This window comes from Bubalus kerabau, chromosome 20 (genome assembly GCF_029407905.1).
Source record: "Bubalus kerabau isolate K-KA32 ecotype Philippines breed swamp buffalo chromosome 20, PCC_UOA_SB_1v2, whole genome shotgun sequence".
Lineage (NCBI taxonomy): Eukaryota > Metazoa > Chordata > Mammalia > Artiodactyla > Bovidae > Bubalus > Bubalus kerabau.
In genome coordinates, this window is record NC_073643.1 from 9,081,764 (window position 1) to 9,098,429 (window position 16,666).

At 44.7% G+C, this 16,666-nt stretch overlaps 1 protein-coding gene and 1 non-coding gene across 5 annotated transcripts in view; both read right to left on the bottom strand.

Annotated features, from left to right (window-relative positions):
- Positions 1-2,374: 2,374 nt before the first annotated feature.
- On the bottom strand, positions 2,375-2,481 carry LOC129635643 (U6 spliceosomal RNA). The gene has a single exon (XR_008706402.1). It is a non-coding gene; the product is annotated as a U6 spliceosomal RNA (small nuclear RNA).
- A 13,379-nt stretch (positions 2,482-15,860) lies between these two features.
- GLB1 (galactosidase beta 1) overlaps positions 15,861-16,666 on the bottom strand; it is a 102,681-nt gene continuing 101,875 nt past the window's right edge. For all 4 annotated transcript variants that reach the window (XM_055558209.1, XM_055558205.1, XM_055558207.1 and 1 more), the window contains one exon: positions 15,861-16,410. In XM_055558209.1, coding sequence (XP_055414184.1) covers positions 16,180-16,410 — 231 coding nt within the window. In that variant the 3' untranslated portion in view covers positions 15,861-16,179. The remainder of the gene's footprint in view (positions 16,411-16,666) is intronic.

Here is a 16,666-nt window from a genome sequence, read left to right on the forward strand (position 1 = left end):
GTGCAATTGTGCAGTAGTTTGATCATTCCTTGGCATTGCCTTTCTTTGGGATTGGAATGAAAACTGACCTTTTCCTGTTCTGTGGCCACTGCTGAGTTTTCCAAATTTCCTGACATATTGAGTGCAGCACTTTCACAGCATCACCTTTTAGGATTTGAAATAGCTCAACTGGAATTCCATCACCTCCCCTAGCTTTGTTCATAGTGATGCTTTCTAAGGTCCACTTGACTTCACATTCCAGGATGTCTGGCTCTAGGTCAGTGATCACACCATTGTGATTATCTGGGTCGTGAAGATCTTTTTGTATAGTTCTTCTGTGTATTCTTGCCACCTCTTATTAATATCTTCTGCTTCTGTTAGGTCCATACCATTTCTGTCCACCCATGATGTCACAAATGGCAAGATTTCATTCTTTAGTATGGCTGAGTAATATTACATTGTTTGCATATCTTAACCTGTGAACCAGTGAAAGTGAAAGTGTTAGTTACTCAGTTGTGTTCACCTCTTTGTGACCCCATGGACTGTTTGTCCATGGAATTCTCCAGGCAAGAACACTGGAGTGAGTAGCCATTCCCTTCTCCAGGGGATCTTCTGACCCAGGCATCGAACCCGGATCTCCTGTACTGCAGGTAGATTCTTTACCATCTGAACCACCAGGGAAGCCCATCTCTACCTGTATCTATATCTAAATCTTCTAAAAAAGAATATTTATACATATATACCTGAATCACTTTGCTATATACCTGAAACTAACACAAAATTGTAAATAAACTATACTTCAATAAAAAAATAAAGATGGCATCATAAAAGAGGGACACAACAGATTTACTTAAGGAGTAGGCCAAGTTGGACTGTTATCTGGGAAAAAAATTAAGCTTGATTCATTGGTCATATGTACATGGTTAAGTGGCAAATAGATAAAAATTTAAACGTAAAAATTGGAACAATATAAGTTCTAAATGGAAACATGGAAGAATTTCTTCATAATTTTGGCACAGGCAAGAATACTCTCAAAATTCAGAAGCCATAAAAGAAATGAGTAATAAATTCAACCATGTGAATACAAAACTGTGCATGATGAAAAGTCACCAAAATAAAACTCAGAAGATAAGTGACAAACTGGAGAAAATATGTATATGCAATTGAACTTTTTTTCTAACCGCTAAATGCCAAAAGGATGTTTCTTACATTAGTCTCAATACTTTTCTATATGGTTAAAACATTTAATAAAAAATTAATTAATGTATATTATGGAATATGCCATTAAAAAAAGAATGGCTTCTAGCTATAAACTTACTACTACGCACAAAAGTTCATGATATATATTAAGTTTTTGTTTGTTTGGCCATGTGGCTTTTTGTGAACACAGGCCCTGGCACTCAAAGTGTCTAGTCTTAACCACTGGACTCCCAAGGAATTCCTGTAAGTTCATTATAAAAACCCAGAATGATGACCCTAAAACTTAAATCCCAAACTCTCATTCATTTACAAATTTTCTGGATTTGTTGAGGTATTATTGATGTTAGCCATTTCTTAAAATTATTTTTAATTAAAAAAATTTTATGCAATTTGAAAATATGTATTTACTTGTTTTTGGCTCCACTGGGTCTTCACTGCTGCGCGTGGGCTTTCTCCAGTTGTGGCATGCTGGCTCAGTTGCCCTGTGGCCTGAGAAACCTTCCCGGACCAGGGATCAAACCTGTGTCCCCTGCATTGGCTTTGGCAGGGGATTCTCAACCACTGAACCACTAGGATGTCTTTTATCCATTTTTATAGAGGGAAGAATTATACTACTTTACAATTTCTAGGCTTCTTTATTTCTTTAAACAAACATGCCTTATTTTCACAACCTGCCAAAACAATCAGCATCTCCCCATTTTTTTTTTAATTTTATTTTATTTTTAAACTTTACAATATTGTATTAGTTTTGCCAAATATTGAAATGAATCCGCCACAGGTATACATGTGTTCCCCATCCTGAACCCTCCTCCCTTCTCCCTCCCCATACCATCCCTCTGGGTCGTCCCAGTGCACCAGCCCCAAGCATCCAGTATCGTGCATCGAACCTGGACTGGCAACTCGTTTCATACATGATATTATACATGTTTCAATGCCATTCTCCCAAATCGTCCCACCCTCTCCCTCTCCAACAGAGTCCATAAGACTGATTTATACATCAGTGTCTCTTTTGCTGTCTCGTACACGGGGTTATTGTTACCATCTTTCTAAATTCCATATATATGCGTTAGTATACTGTATTGGTGTTTTTCTTTCTGGCTTACTTCACTCTGTACAATAGGCTCCAGTTTCATCCACCTCATTAGAACTGATTCAAATGTATTCTTTTTAATGGCTGAGTAATACTCCATTGTGTAAAAATATGGAACGCTTCGCGAATTTGCGTGTCATCCTTGCGCAAGGGCCATGCTAATCTTCTCTGTATCGTTCCAATTTTAGTATATGTGCTGCCGAAGCGAGCACAGGATCTCCCCATTTTAGAAAAATAAAAAGAGGAGGCCTTGTGATTGGGGAAAGTTGACTAATGAACTGCAGAGAGAATCTAAAAAGTAGGGCTCCCAGGTGAGGTGAGCAGGTGGTTGCTCATGCCGGTATGATACCTGCCTACAGAGATGGCTACTTTGAAGAAGATGCTGATGTCAGTCGTGGGATGGGAAGCAGAGTTTGCATATGAGATGGTTACAAGATAACTTGTGGGAACCTGCAGAATGTCTGCACTCTTTTGATCTCACAGGAGATAAGCCAAGGCTATGCCTGGAGCCCCGCCAGGCAGGAAAGAGCTCTGCACCAACACTGGACTGTACAGCCACCTCTCCACGGTTGCCTTGGTTTGAGGGATTCCTCCTAACTGTAATTACATCGCTACAAAAACATCGCATGCAAATAAAGTGAATGGTGGTTCAAGTGGTGGATTTTGTGGTCTAGCTGGGCTTCTCTTGGGGGAACGACTGAGAAGGAGTTTGAGAGGGGTTGCACAGTTGACAAGAGTGAGCTTATGAGGGAATGGATTTAAGCTGAAAATTAAAAAAAAAAAATCATCTTTTGGAAGCTTCTTGAAGGTTACAGACACGTTGAGTCTATCACAGAGAAGACTTCCAATTAAGGTGCAACATAAGTCTACAGTTTGGGGGCCTTTCTGTTTTCCAAAACTCACTGGGATGTAACAAGAGAAATTTATAAGATGGTTGGATACAAAAGCCACTTTAGAAAATACCTTGACAATTGTAAAGTTGAACGTATATGTACCCTATGATCCAGGAATTCGATATTTAGGTATTTGTGCAAGATCTTAGTTCTTAAAAAGGCTTGTACAAGAATGTTCACAGCATCATACTTGATGGTGAAAGACTGAATGCCTTCCCCTTTTAAAAATTTTTATTTATTTTTAATAGGAGGATAATTGCTTTACAATATTATGTTGGTTTCTGCCGTACATCAACATGAATCATCCATGGGTATATACATGTGTCCCCTTCCTCTTGAACCTCCCTCCCACCCCCCACCCCATCCCACCCCCCTAGGTTGTCACGGAGCACTAGATCGAGCTCCCTGTGTCATATGGCAACTTCCCACTGGCTATCTATTTTACACATGGTAATGTATATATCTCCATGCTACTCTCTCAATTTGTCCCACCTTCTCCTGCCCCAGCTGTGTCCATAAGTCTGTTCTCTATGTCTGAGTCTCTATTCCTGCCCTGCAAATAGGTTCATCAGTACCATTTTTCTAGGTTCCATATGTATGCATTAATATGCAATATTTGTTTTTTTCTTTCTGACTTACTTCACTCTGTATAATGTCACTAGAATGGACTCAAATATGTTCCTTTTTATGACTGAGCAATATTCCATTGTATATATATACCACAACTTCTTTATCCATTCATATGTTGACAGACATCTAGGTTGCTTGCACGTCCTGGCTATTGTAAATAGTGCTGCAAACGAACATTGGGGTACACGTGTCTTTTTCAATTATGGTTTTATTAGGGTATATGCCCAGTGGTGGGATGGCTGGGTCACTTGGTAGTTTTATTCCTGGTTTTTAAAGAAATCTCCATACTGTTCTCCATAGTGACTGTATCTGTTTACATTCCCACCAACAGTGCAAGAGGGTTCCCTTTTTTTTACATCCTCTCCAGCATTTATTGTTTGTAGATTTTTTGATGATGGCCATTCTGACCAGTGTGGGGTGATACCTCATGGTCATTGTCTTTGCCTTAAAATCAGGAACAAGACAAGGATGTCTGCTCTTGCCACTTCTATCATTGTATATTGGAGGTTCTGGTTAGGAAAACAAGGCAAGAAAAAGAAATACTGAATAAAACGCATCCAGATTGGAAAGGAAGAAGTAAAACGATGTCCCTCTGCAGAGGACATGATCTTTTATGTAGAAAATTATAAGGAATCCATAAAAAAGGAAAACTCTTAGGGCTATTAAGTGAGTTCAGCAGATTACAGGATACAAGATCAACATAAATCAATACTATTTCTATTCAAATATGAATCTCATCCAGAAATCCTCACAGACATACCCAGAATACTGTTTAACCAACTGTCTGTGGCTCAGTCAGGTTGACACATAAAATTAACCATTACAAGTTGCCTGCACTGGCTTGATTTCACAGGGGCTCTGGAGCATGAATTGTTCCACAGAATTCCGTTTTGAGGCAAAGAGTCTGGCCTTTTGTATCCACATGTCAGTGAAGCATCTTCCTCCTTAGGCCAAGAGTAGATCTGTGGTAGGACTTCCTCGGTGGCTGGTCCACTGGATAAGACTCTGCACTTCCAGTGCAGGGCCTGGGTTCGATCTCTGGTCAGGGAATTAGATCCCACATGCCATGCAGCCAGTACATAAATGAATTAAATAAGAGAATGGTTTTCTGGGGAAAAAAGTGACTAACACTCACAGCTAAAGGAGGGGTGCAGCAGCAGGCAAAGGCTTCTGGGTAGGGTACCAATAGCATCCAATACAGAGGCAACCTCAAAATTCCTATGCAGAGATGGAGGAGCAGAGAGAGAGAAATAAATATTTATAAACAAACTAATATGAAATCTCCATTCAAAATGAGCCTGCAATCCAACATGCCTTACTCCAAGGAAGAAATATGATTGTACAATGAACAAGATCAACAATCAAAACGAGATCACTTGAGATGAACTCAATATAATAAAATAGTGGGGAAAATATTTCAAAATAAACATGCTGATCCATTTGGAGGAAGTAATAACACCCACTAACAAAGAACAAACATTTTTACTGACATCTGATAGAACTGATCCTACCCAAAGGTGTTAGGAGAGGTGTATGCGGGTGTTAACAGGAAACTTCCTTCTACAGCTGAACTGAACTTCTATTTCAAGATCCTAGTTCTCCCAGAAGTCAGAGACTTCATCTCAGACAATTCAGCATTTCACCCACTCCCCCTTCCTTCAGTGGCACTTTGATATTACAATTTTGGGAAATGGTTGTCATCTGTTGTCAGCAACTGCTGAGACTCGCTTAATTCCGCCCAGGCCTCAACCATCAATCCATGGACTGACCTGCTGAGTTTATCCACTGACCCTGTGGCCACACTGGAAATGCTCTATTTTCTCCTGTGATCCTCTGTGGCCTCAGCAGACATAGCAGGGCTTTCTGGAGCCGTTGCCACTTCCTGCTGCTCTGGCTGGCGTGAGAGATCACCCTTCTTCTCCCGACTCCATCTCTGGCTCATAGGAAACCTTGAAGGGACCTTGGTTCTTGTGCAGACACCTATGCTATACTTCCTCCAGACTTGGGCAACAACGGGAAACGCAGGGATCTTGCTTCCTCCCCTTTTGCTCAAATTTTAAGACCTTGGTGGGGATTCCATGGTGTTCTCTAACTCTAAGAGCCTGGCCATGGCGGTGGCCATGCAAGGACCCTTCCCAGGTGTACTTCCTAGCATCTGACTTTTGCTTTCCTTCTGACTCCTCTCTCTCAGCCCATGGAAGCCTCTTCCCTCTCAGGGCCCCTTCCTAAGAAGTTAGATCTGAAGGAGAAAGGCAATCATGTGTCATTTCAGAAATACAGATGGGACATGCTTAATCTTCAAATCATTAGAAATTCAGAGATGCGAGTGGACAAAGAGAAGTGAAGATTAAGAAAAGCCGGCCAAGCAATATGGAGCATGGTTGAGTGTCTTGTAAAAACTGGAATATCTGATATTCAGTACAATTAAGCTTACGCTATTACTCTGTAGACCGCCCCCACCCCTGTCTCTTTAAGCTTCTGTAAAGTTCTAAAGATGAAAGGGCCAGTGTGGGTGAGGTTTTTGTGAAACTCAAGGGACTCAGTTCCACATTTGAGTCAAGATACTGCAAGAAAATATGTGGGACGGTGAGCTCGTTCATGACTTGAACTCATTCAGTGGAGGCACAGTGTCTAGCCAGAGGAAACGATGAGAAGGAAGCCCTCCAGGGGTTCACAGAAATCTTGGGAAGGTTTTAAAAACAAACCTTTTCTAGATTTTCAAAGACAAGGAAACCTCAGCTGACATTTGGTAGATATGGCTAAAGGAGTGCTTTTAAAAACACATGGGCCCACTCCCAATCTGTGAGTATAGACATAGAAGTTTTTTTTTTTTTTTTGCATTCAGGAAGCACTGATGAACGACTTACTATGGGCCAGATGTGCTGAACTGTGTACCAAGGATACAAGAAAGAAAATCACATGGTAGTTGTCATGAAGGCTCTCTGGTCAGTGGTAAACAAATAACTACAGTTTTATGAGCTAAGTGCCATAGAGGGGGATGTAATCTGGGAAAGGGTTAATAGTCCCTCCACTAACAAATATCAGGGAACCTGGCTCTTTCATTTCCTCATCTGCTCCCGAGGTTCACAGAATGTTTTGCCAGCCTGGCCCTAATCCACATGTCTGAATTTCTGACACAGTGCCCTGGATATTTACTTATATGTCCTTTGTCTAATTAAACAATGGAAGTTTCTCTTCTCTTTTGATTGTTATTATGATTGCATGTTGGTTCATGAGCATAGGACAACTCTGTAGAAGCTCCATGGTCATCCCATGTTATAGTTAAGCTGATGGGAGAACAAGTGTTACCAAAACAGGAAATCGCCCATCATCTCAAAAACCTTTGGGTGAGATAATTGCCTTGATGTCCATAGTTAGCATGGAGGCGGGGGGGCATTTGTCCTAAAGAGACTGATGAGATTCTTAGCACATTTAGCTTGAAGATGGAGAGATTTTATGAGACATGCTAGAGATGGAGGGATTGTGTGGGACATGCTTTCTTTAAGTGGGAATGGAAAAGAAGAATTCTCCCCTCCCATTTTCCATAATAACAGCAATCAAAGAAAGAAAGAAAATAAATTTTGTAAGTGTCAAGAGTTGAGGATGAAACAAAGTTCTTGAATTTCAGACTCTGCAACAGAGGGATTCATGGGACCCTGACAGAAGTATGTTAACTAAAATTTTAGAAATCAATGCCTGATTGAAATAAAAAGGTGTTTATTTGGGGTTTGTTAAGGCTGTAGCCTGGGAGACACAGACTCGAGAAGCACCGGAGTTTGTTCTGCTGGACTACAAAATGAGAGAGGTTGATAAAGGCAAAACCCACAGTTACAGTGGTTTATCAAGTATTAGAATTGGAGCTGGTGAGAAGTAAGGGAACTCGTTGAGTAAGACTGGGTGGGGTCTGAATATTTCTGGAACTCTCTATTGTCTTTCTGGGTCTCTGCAGGTGCTGCTTCCTCCCCAAGTGCCTTCTGCTCTCTTCATCTCTGTTCCTCCTCCTCTCATTCTCCATGTGTCTCCACTCCAGGAGGCCTACCCTGACCAACCTCTGCTCCATGCCAGGGCCAGGTCTAGAGTTGGCATGCTCACAGCATGCTGCTCTTCTCCTTGAAATTGTCTTCCCCACAAACACTGCCTCGTCCATTCATACACAACTGTGTGATCCTTGAGGGGCAAGAAATATGGCCTACTCAGTAACATGGGGCTCAGAGTAAGTAATGAATGAACGTATACTGTGTGAGTGAAGACACTCTGCTCATAGTTAAAGGTGAGGAGCACGCAAACCCTAAAAGGGACAGGATCTGAACCCCACCAGGAGTCCTCTCTGGCACTTCTTAGAACACTTAATGTCTTCAAAGGTGTGGAAAGGAGGACAGGTGAGCCAGAATGGCCCAACTACCTGGATAAAGATCCTACTGCCTAGTAAAAATTAAAGCCAAGGTGAAGTAAATTGGACAGATTGCACATCTTGCCTTATGGCACCACCCTTATGGCAGAAAGTGAAGAGGAACTAAAGAGCCTCTTGATGAAAGAAACGAGGAGAGTGAAAAAGCTGGCTCAAAACTCCACATTCAAAAAACTAAGATCATGGCATCTGATCCATACTTCATGGTAAATAGATGGGGAAACAATGGAAATGGTGAGAGACTTTATTTTCTTGGGCTCCAAAATCACTGCAGATGGTGACTGCAGCCATGATATTAAAAGACGGTTGCTCCTTGGAAGAAAAGCTGTGATAAACCTAGACAGCATAGTAAAAAGCAGAGACATTACTTTGCTGACAAAGGTCCGTCTAGTCAAAGCTATGGTTTTTCCAGTAGTCATGTACGGATGTGAGAGTTGAACCATAAAGAAAGCTGAGCGTCAAAGAACTGATGCTTTTTGAACTGTGGTATTGGAGAAGACTCTTGAGAGTCCCTTGGACTGCAAGGAGATCAAACCAGTCAATCCTAAAGGAAATCAGTCCTGAATATTCATTGGAAGGACTGATGCTGAAGCTGAAGCTCCAATACTTTGGCCACCTGATGTGAAGAACTGATTCATTGGAAAAGATCCTGATGCTGGGCAAGATTGAAGGCAGGAGGAGAAGGGGACGAAAGAGGATGAGATGGTTGGATGGCATCACTGACTTGATGGACATGAATTTGAGCAAGCTCCAGGAGTTGGTGATGGACAGGGAAGCCCTGGTGCGCTGCAGTCCATGGGTTCACAGAGTCCGACACAACTGAGTGTCTGAACTGAACTGAACTGTACATCTTGCTCAGAAATCTATATGGAAGGCTTTGCCAAAGATAAAACGGGAAACCGAACTGAGCTTTAAGCACAGGACACACTCCTGTCATCTCATCCTGCCATATACTCTGCCTAGTGAGGCATGTGTTCAGAGTCACAGTTCCCATTTGGTTAATACCTGGCAGGACCACCAAAGGCCAGTAATCTGCAAAAATGATGAATCCCACTCATTAACACAGGTGAAACATACCTGCTATGGAACAAGCACAGTGCTCTGCCAACAGGACCTTGCACCAGGGGTGAAGGGACCCGATTCATGCTCACCAGGTTCTCAGACTTGAGTGGGAAGAATGCAAATACGTATAACACTCCAGAATTTCCTCCTGGAACACACCCTCTTGAACCTGGCTACCAGGCTGTAAGAAGTCCTAGGCCATGGGCGGAAGCTTTGGTTGACAACCCCAGCTGAGTTCAGCCTTCAGACACGCCAGCCCAAAGGCCATCTGGAGTGAAGGAACCTCCAGACAATTCTAGGATCCGGCAGAGGCCGCAGTGTCATGACACCGAGAAGCCATCCTGCAGAGTCTGTCTGAAGTCCGGATCCATGGAATCACACACATCACAAGATAGTTTTCTTATGCCACTTCCGCAAATGTATTGAAGTGTTTGGATGTGTAGCAACAGACCACAAGCAGCAGGCGCATAGTGATGGGAAGTGCCCGTCAGATTAGAAATTAAGGTGTTGGCACCAGAGAGTTGCTTAAGTTTTGAGAACAGGTGAACAGAGGCTTTAAAGGGATGGAGGACACTTCAGTCTGCACTGAGGTTTCTGACGTCCACGCTGGATTTTGAGTGTTTTCTGTCGGCATAGGCTGCCCGCAGCTAGGTCAGGCTAGTGCTGGAGGGTCCTGAGGGATGAAGCACCTTTCCCCTTTCTGTGCAGCCTCTGCCCTCCCCTTTTCTGGTCATGTCCATATTAGATGCCAAACTATCTCCTTGGCTTTGCATCCTTCAGTCAAGCGCAGTGTCCAGTCAGAAGGGCCCAGTTGTTGAACTGAACACAAGGGGTACAAGGAAAGGTCAGTGGCTCCTGGTGGGTGTTCTCCCCAGCCTGTCCCTCAGGTTTCCAGATGACCCTTTACCTGCTTCTGTGGAGGAATGTGATGGGAAAGCACCCAAATAGCCTTCAGGAAACCCTTTCTCCATGGCAAGTGACCTGGGAGGTGCTTTTATGATGTAAAAAGCGCCTTTGATGTAAAAACTCCACAAGCGGAGGCCCCCTTATGAAACGAGGGCTTAATAAGTGAATCACTTGCTTAAGATCATATCGATGGGGAGTGATGAGCGGGGAGCACCCATCTTTGTTTTTGCACGCCCCCCCCACCGCCCCCAGCCTGTCTCATTTCACCCGGGAGACAGTGGTGCTGGCCTGGGGGCTTACGAGCCTGGGGCTCCTAGGGGACTTCCTTACACATGGAAAGCCCCTGGGGGTACAAATAGAGCAGCTGTCTGCTGGGGAATCAGCTGAGAATCTTCACAGATGGCTGCTGGGTATTTAGTTAGCAAACCTCAGGCCCCAAAGGCTGGAAGGCAGGGGACAACCCGGGAACATGCTCAGTTAGATCAAGAGCAGAGGCTGGGCTGAACCCAGAACCCCTCACCCTGAGCATCTGGACCCTGACCAGACTTTCCTCACAGCCCACGAGTGGCTGGACCACACGAGCTGTCCCCTCTACCACAGACCAGACAGAATCCCTCAGAGTACGGACTGAAAAAGCAATTTCAGGAAATGACTTTTTTAATGATCATAAGGCAAGAAACAAAGGCCACACAAGATCATTTCCTTTGTGTGTTATCTGCCAGAAGACCGAGCGCTTGTTGGGGAAACAGTGAAAAAAAAAAAACCCAAACTCAGATGAACACGAAACAATCTCATTCTGAATAAACTGGATTTGCTGAGAAATAACAATGGACAGGCTGACAGATAAAAAGAGAGAGAGACAGTGACTGGCCTGACTCAGAGCAAGGCAGACACAAAGGCATGTGGGAGGGCTGTGAGCAGTCTTCTTCATCCCCTCCTCGGCTCAAGCAAGGTCTTCTGAAATTGTCTGGCAGTTTCTTAAAAAGTTAAACAGACACTTATCATATGACTGAAGAATTCCATGCCTAGGTGCCTACCCAAGGGAAAGGAAAACAGTTGGCCACACAAAGAATTGGGCCCAGATGTTCAGATCAGCATTATTTATAAAAGTTCCAAGCTGGAAGCAGTCTGAATGCCCATCAGCTGACAAATCAATGTTCACACATGGAACACTCCTCGGCAGGAAAACGGAGAACATTCCACATCACGCTGCAGCATGAATGGACCTCAAACACACGATGCTGAGTGAAAGAAGTCTGACACAGTAGACTGTACATTCCTCCTGCTGCTGCTGCTAAGTCACTTCAGTCGTGTCCGACTCTGTGCGACCCCATAGACGGCAGTCCACCAGGCTCCCCCGTCCCTGGGATTCTCCAGGCAAGAACGATGGAGTGGGTTGCCATTTCCCTCTCCAATGCATGAAAGTGAAAAGTGAAAGTGAAGTCGCTCAGTAGTGTCCGACTCTTTGCGACCCCATGGACTGCAGCCCACCAGGCTCCTCCGTCCATGGGATTTTCCAGGCAAGAGTACTGGAGTGGGGTGCCATTCCTAGTTCTATGAAATTCCAGCAGAAGGCAGAACTACGGAGATGGAAAACGTTAGTGGCCACCTGATGTGGGGTGGAAACGAAGACTTCCTGTTTGAGAGAGTCTTCTGAGTGAAAAACGTGTCCTAAAACTGGATTGTGGTGGTGGATTTACACCTGAATAAATTTAGTAAAGGACTTCCCCAGGGGCTCAGCTGGTAAAGAACTCGCCCACCAAAGCGGGAGACAAAAGAAATGCCAGTTTGATCCCTGGATCAGGAAGATTCCTTGGAGAAGGGAATGGCTACCCACTCCAGTATTCTTGCCTGGAAAATCCCATGGACAGAGGAGCCTGGTGGGCTACAGTCCACGGGATTGCAAACTGTCAGACACGAATGAGCACCGCCTCCCTGCCACACAAGTTTAGTAAAACCCATCAAAGTGAAAGTGAAAGTGAAGTCGCTCAGTCGTGTCCGACTCTTTGCGACCCCATGGACTGTAGCCTACCAGGCTTCTCAGTCCATGGGATTTTCCAGGCAAGAGTACTGGAGTGGGTTGCCATTGCCTTCTCCAGAAAACCCATCAAAGTGTACCCTAATATGAGTGAAATTAATGGTATGTAAATTATACTTCAACAACACTTTTCCAAACAAGACGATCTGCTGGTTGTGCAAATCTGGGCCAAGGATGCCAAGGAAAAAGCCCTGCTGTTCATAAGGACGGCTGAAAATATAGTAATGTTCCGGGAACATCAGTGTTATGGACGGGTTAGTTCAGGCCTGCTCAGAAAGCTTTGACATATTTTAAAAAAGTATTTATTTGGCTGCACCAGGTCTTGGTTGCAGCACACGGGACCTTCAGTTGCAGCATGTGGGATCTAGTTCCCCGACCAGGGATCCCACCCGGGCCCCTTGCATTGGGAGTGTGCAGTCTTAGGCACTGGACCACCAGGGAAGTCCCCAGAAAGCTCTGACATATTAAAAATCAGCTTAAGGTAAATTTAATATAAAAGGTTTACACATCAGTCAATAAAGGTGTTGTCCTTATTATTTTCCGGGGCTCATCGAATTTTACAAATGATGTTGTAGAAGGTGAAATGTATGCCCCTGAGAGACAAACAAGAGTTGGATGGGTTTGGGTAGAGTCCAGGGTAGGGTCATTTGTGTATTAAGATTCTGTTTTCCACAGTATGCTGCTGCTGCTAAGTCACTTCAGTTGTGTCCAACTCTGTGCGACCCCATAGACGGCAGTCCACCAGGCTCCCCCATCCCTGGGATTCTCCAGGCAAGAACACTGGAGTGGGTTGCCATTGCCTTCTCCAATGCATGAAAGTGAAAAGTGAAAGTGAAGTCTCTCAGTCGTGTCCGACTCTTAGTGACTCCATGGACTGTAGCCTATCAGACTCCTCCGTCCATGGGATTTTCCAGGCAAGAGTACTGGAGTGGGGTGCCATTGCCTTAAGTTCCTTAAAAAAACTAAAAATAGAACTACCATATGACTCTAGTAATCCCACTCTTGGGCATATACCTGGAAAAAACCATAATTCAAAAAGATATGTCTTTCTCAATATTCATTGCAGCACTCTTTACAATAGCCAAGACAAGGAAGCAACCTAAATATCCATTAACAGATGAGTGGATAAAGATGTGCTACATAAATACAATGGAATACTACTCAGTCATCAAAAGAAATGAAACCATGCAATTTGCAGTGACATTGATGGACCTGGAGACTGCCATACAGAGTGAAGAAAGTCAGAAAGAGAAAAACAAATGTCGTATAATGTCGCTTATTTGTGGAATCTAGAAAAATGGTACAGATGAACTTATTGGCAAAGCAGCAACAGAGACACGGATATAGAGAACATACGTGTGGATACCAGAGGTAAGGGGGAAGGAAGGCAGTGGGATGAATTGGGAGCTTGGGATTGACATATATACATTGATACTATGTATAAAGTAGTTAAGTAATGAGAACCTACTGACTAGCACAGGGAACTCAAGTCAAAGCTCTAGGGTGACCTAAATGGGAAGGAAATCTGAAACAGAGGGGAGATATGTATAGCTAATTCACTTTACAGCAGAAACTAACACAGCATTGTAAACCAACTATACGCCAATAAAAATTAATTTAAAAATTAAAAAAAGATTGTTTTCCAGAACATAGCATCCTGGACGAGGTGGAGAACCCCAAAAGACTCCCTCACACAAACAAAGAAAACACTCTGACTGACTTTGGGTGGAGACAGACCAGATTGGAATCCAGTTCCACCTCTCCCTGAAGTTTAAACGTTTTCATCCATGAAGCAGGCTCTCCACTGCCACCCGTGGGGTGCGGTTCTGAAGGCTGGATGAGGGGAACCAGGGAAGGCGATGGAAGGGAAACAGTTTGCTGAGGCGGTTTCACTCCAGGGCCTGAGCCTCTGGAGATGCCACAACAGGGAATCTCTGGGGCAGGGGATGTGCAGGGACCAACGCACAAGGCTTTAGTCTCTCGTCTTCCCAGAGCATGTCACAAGGCACAGCTCTTGAGTATCATTTTCTCAATGTTCAGGAACTTAGTGGGAGAAAGAGTGATGCACTGAGGCTTAGGTGCAGGGAGCAGTGCCTGCGGTCCGCCCAACACCCAGAGGATGCAGGACATCCAGCAGAAGATGCTACAGAGACACTCCTCGGTCCAGGTCTGGTCTATTTGTTTCAGCACATACATGTCTCCTGCAGAGTTTCCAGACTCCCAGTCATCACTGATGTCTAAGAGACAGAGAAACACACTCCTGTAAAAAGATGCTGTCGATTAGCATCAGACATCTTTCTTCCTCTCTTAAGAAAATGGACCTCATCTCTGCACAGAATCTAAAATACAGGTAAACAAAAAAGAAATTGTAAACAACCTCTCAAACACCCACCACCCAGATATGCTCATATATTTTTAAAAATTTTATTTATTTCTTTGATTTTTGGCTGTGCTGGGTCTTCGTTGCTGTGAGCAGGCTCTCTCTAGTGCGGTGCGCGGCTTCTCACTGCAGCGGCTTCTCTTGTTGTGGAGCACGGGATCTAGGGCGTGTGGGCTCGTTAGCTGGGCGTGAGCTCAGTAGTTGCTCCGCGGCATGTGGAATCTTCCTGGACAGAGATCTGACCTGTGACCCCTGCCCCCAGGTATGCTCATGTCAACATTTCCGTTTCTGTCACTATAGTCTTCTGCTCTGGGAACATGAGCATGTGTCAATATATGACAGATGCCACACCAGAGCCAGAGGACTGGGCTTCAAACCACGTCTCTACAACGTGTAGACGTGAAGTAAACGTGTTAGTCGCTCAGTCGTGTCCAACTCTTTGAGACCCCATGAACTGTAGCCTGCCAGGCTCCTCCATCTACGGGATTGTCCAGACAAGAATACTGGAGTGGGTTGCCATTTCCTTCTCCAGAGGATTTTCCCGGCCCAGGAATCAAACCTGGGTCTCCCACATCGCAGGCAGACTCTTTACCACCTGAGCTACCAGGGAAGCCCAGTATGTAGACATGTGACCTGGTAAATGAGGTCATATGCTCCTCTGAGTTCTGGTGAGGGACGAGAGGATTAAATACACAGTACGCTCAGAACTGGACACGGTGGAAGACAGTGCTTACGGTGTGAGATCAGGACGCCTGGGGCAGGAAGGGCATCTCCCACAATTGCTGGGGTCTGCACGTCCACGTGTGTGCCCGTCTGTTGATGGGTGAACAGGCCTGGATTGAGTGTGTGCATGTGTGCAGCTCTTATGTCCAAACCGACAACACAGGATCTAACTTAAGGCAACACACTTTTTTCACACCACTTACCATGAAAATATTTTCAAGTAAATAAATACAGATCTGCATCTGTATCTTAGCGGCTCTGGTGTCTCCCACTGTACAGATGTACCAACCTATCTATGCTTTCCAACTGCTGATGGTCTGCATAATCATTTGGAGTTGTGTTTATGAGCTCTCCTGGTATGTATCACAGAAATTTAAAAGGAAGTCAAAGACCAGAAAAGCAATGGTCCACTAGATCAAAACAAGACTATTTTCCACTCCTTTGAACCAACCTCAACTTAGTGAAGTGGCTTATTCAGCCCACTCAAGTCTAGTTATGATTTAAATCAGAAGCTATAATTTAATACCTGCTCAACATTAAAAACAGTAAGATCATTTGAATACAAATTTTATTTAATAAAAAGGCTACATGATTCTTAACAAAATAAAAATCAGAAAAACTTCAAACGCTTCCCTTCTAACCCTGTGGATGCCTCTGTGTTGCTGGGCTACCAGCCCCACCCCCCATGACCACGCAGCCTGGACGGGGTGCGTCAGGCACCGCCGGGCTCCAGGGAAACCTAGGTAAGAACACGCCTAGCCCATCTTCCAATCAGAAGTGAATGCTGGCCTTCCGAGCGACAGGTGAGGTATGTGCAAGGCTAGAATTCTGAAGGGGCACAGATTTTGTTCCAGGGAGTCGGTCTTGCTCCTAGTTTGCATGTCTGTGGGTCTGGACTGTGCGAAAAACCGGCTTGTCCACGAACTCCACGGTGCACAGCTCCGGGCCGCCATCCTGGCAGGGCGCATGCTCCAGCTCCAGCACCACGATGGTGTTTGGGGTCGAGGTCACCAGGATGTGCTGAGGCACGAACAGGGTCATCTGGGGGCCCCGCGCTGGCCAGTAGCGGCCGAGGTTAACACCGTTGATCCACACCTGACCCTGGAGAGAGAGAAAACCATCAACCCAGCTGTGCTGATCCCTGAGGGACGTGAAAACCTTGGTGCAGGGCGGGTGGGGTAGGGAAGCAGGCAGTGTCCCCAGGAAGATGCTCAAGTCGGGCAGGAGCTGGGTGGGAGAAGCCACTCATCCCAGTACCCACCCTGCTTCAGGAGGAGACGTGTTTGGCCCCTCCTGTGGCTTCGGTGCCGCACAGCTCAGCACTGGATGACGCCGTGGCACAGTCACCAAGTTTCTG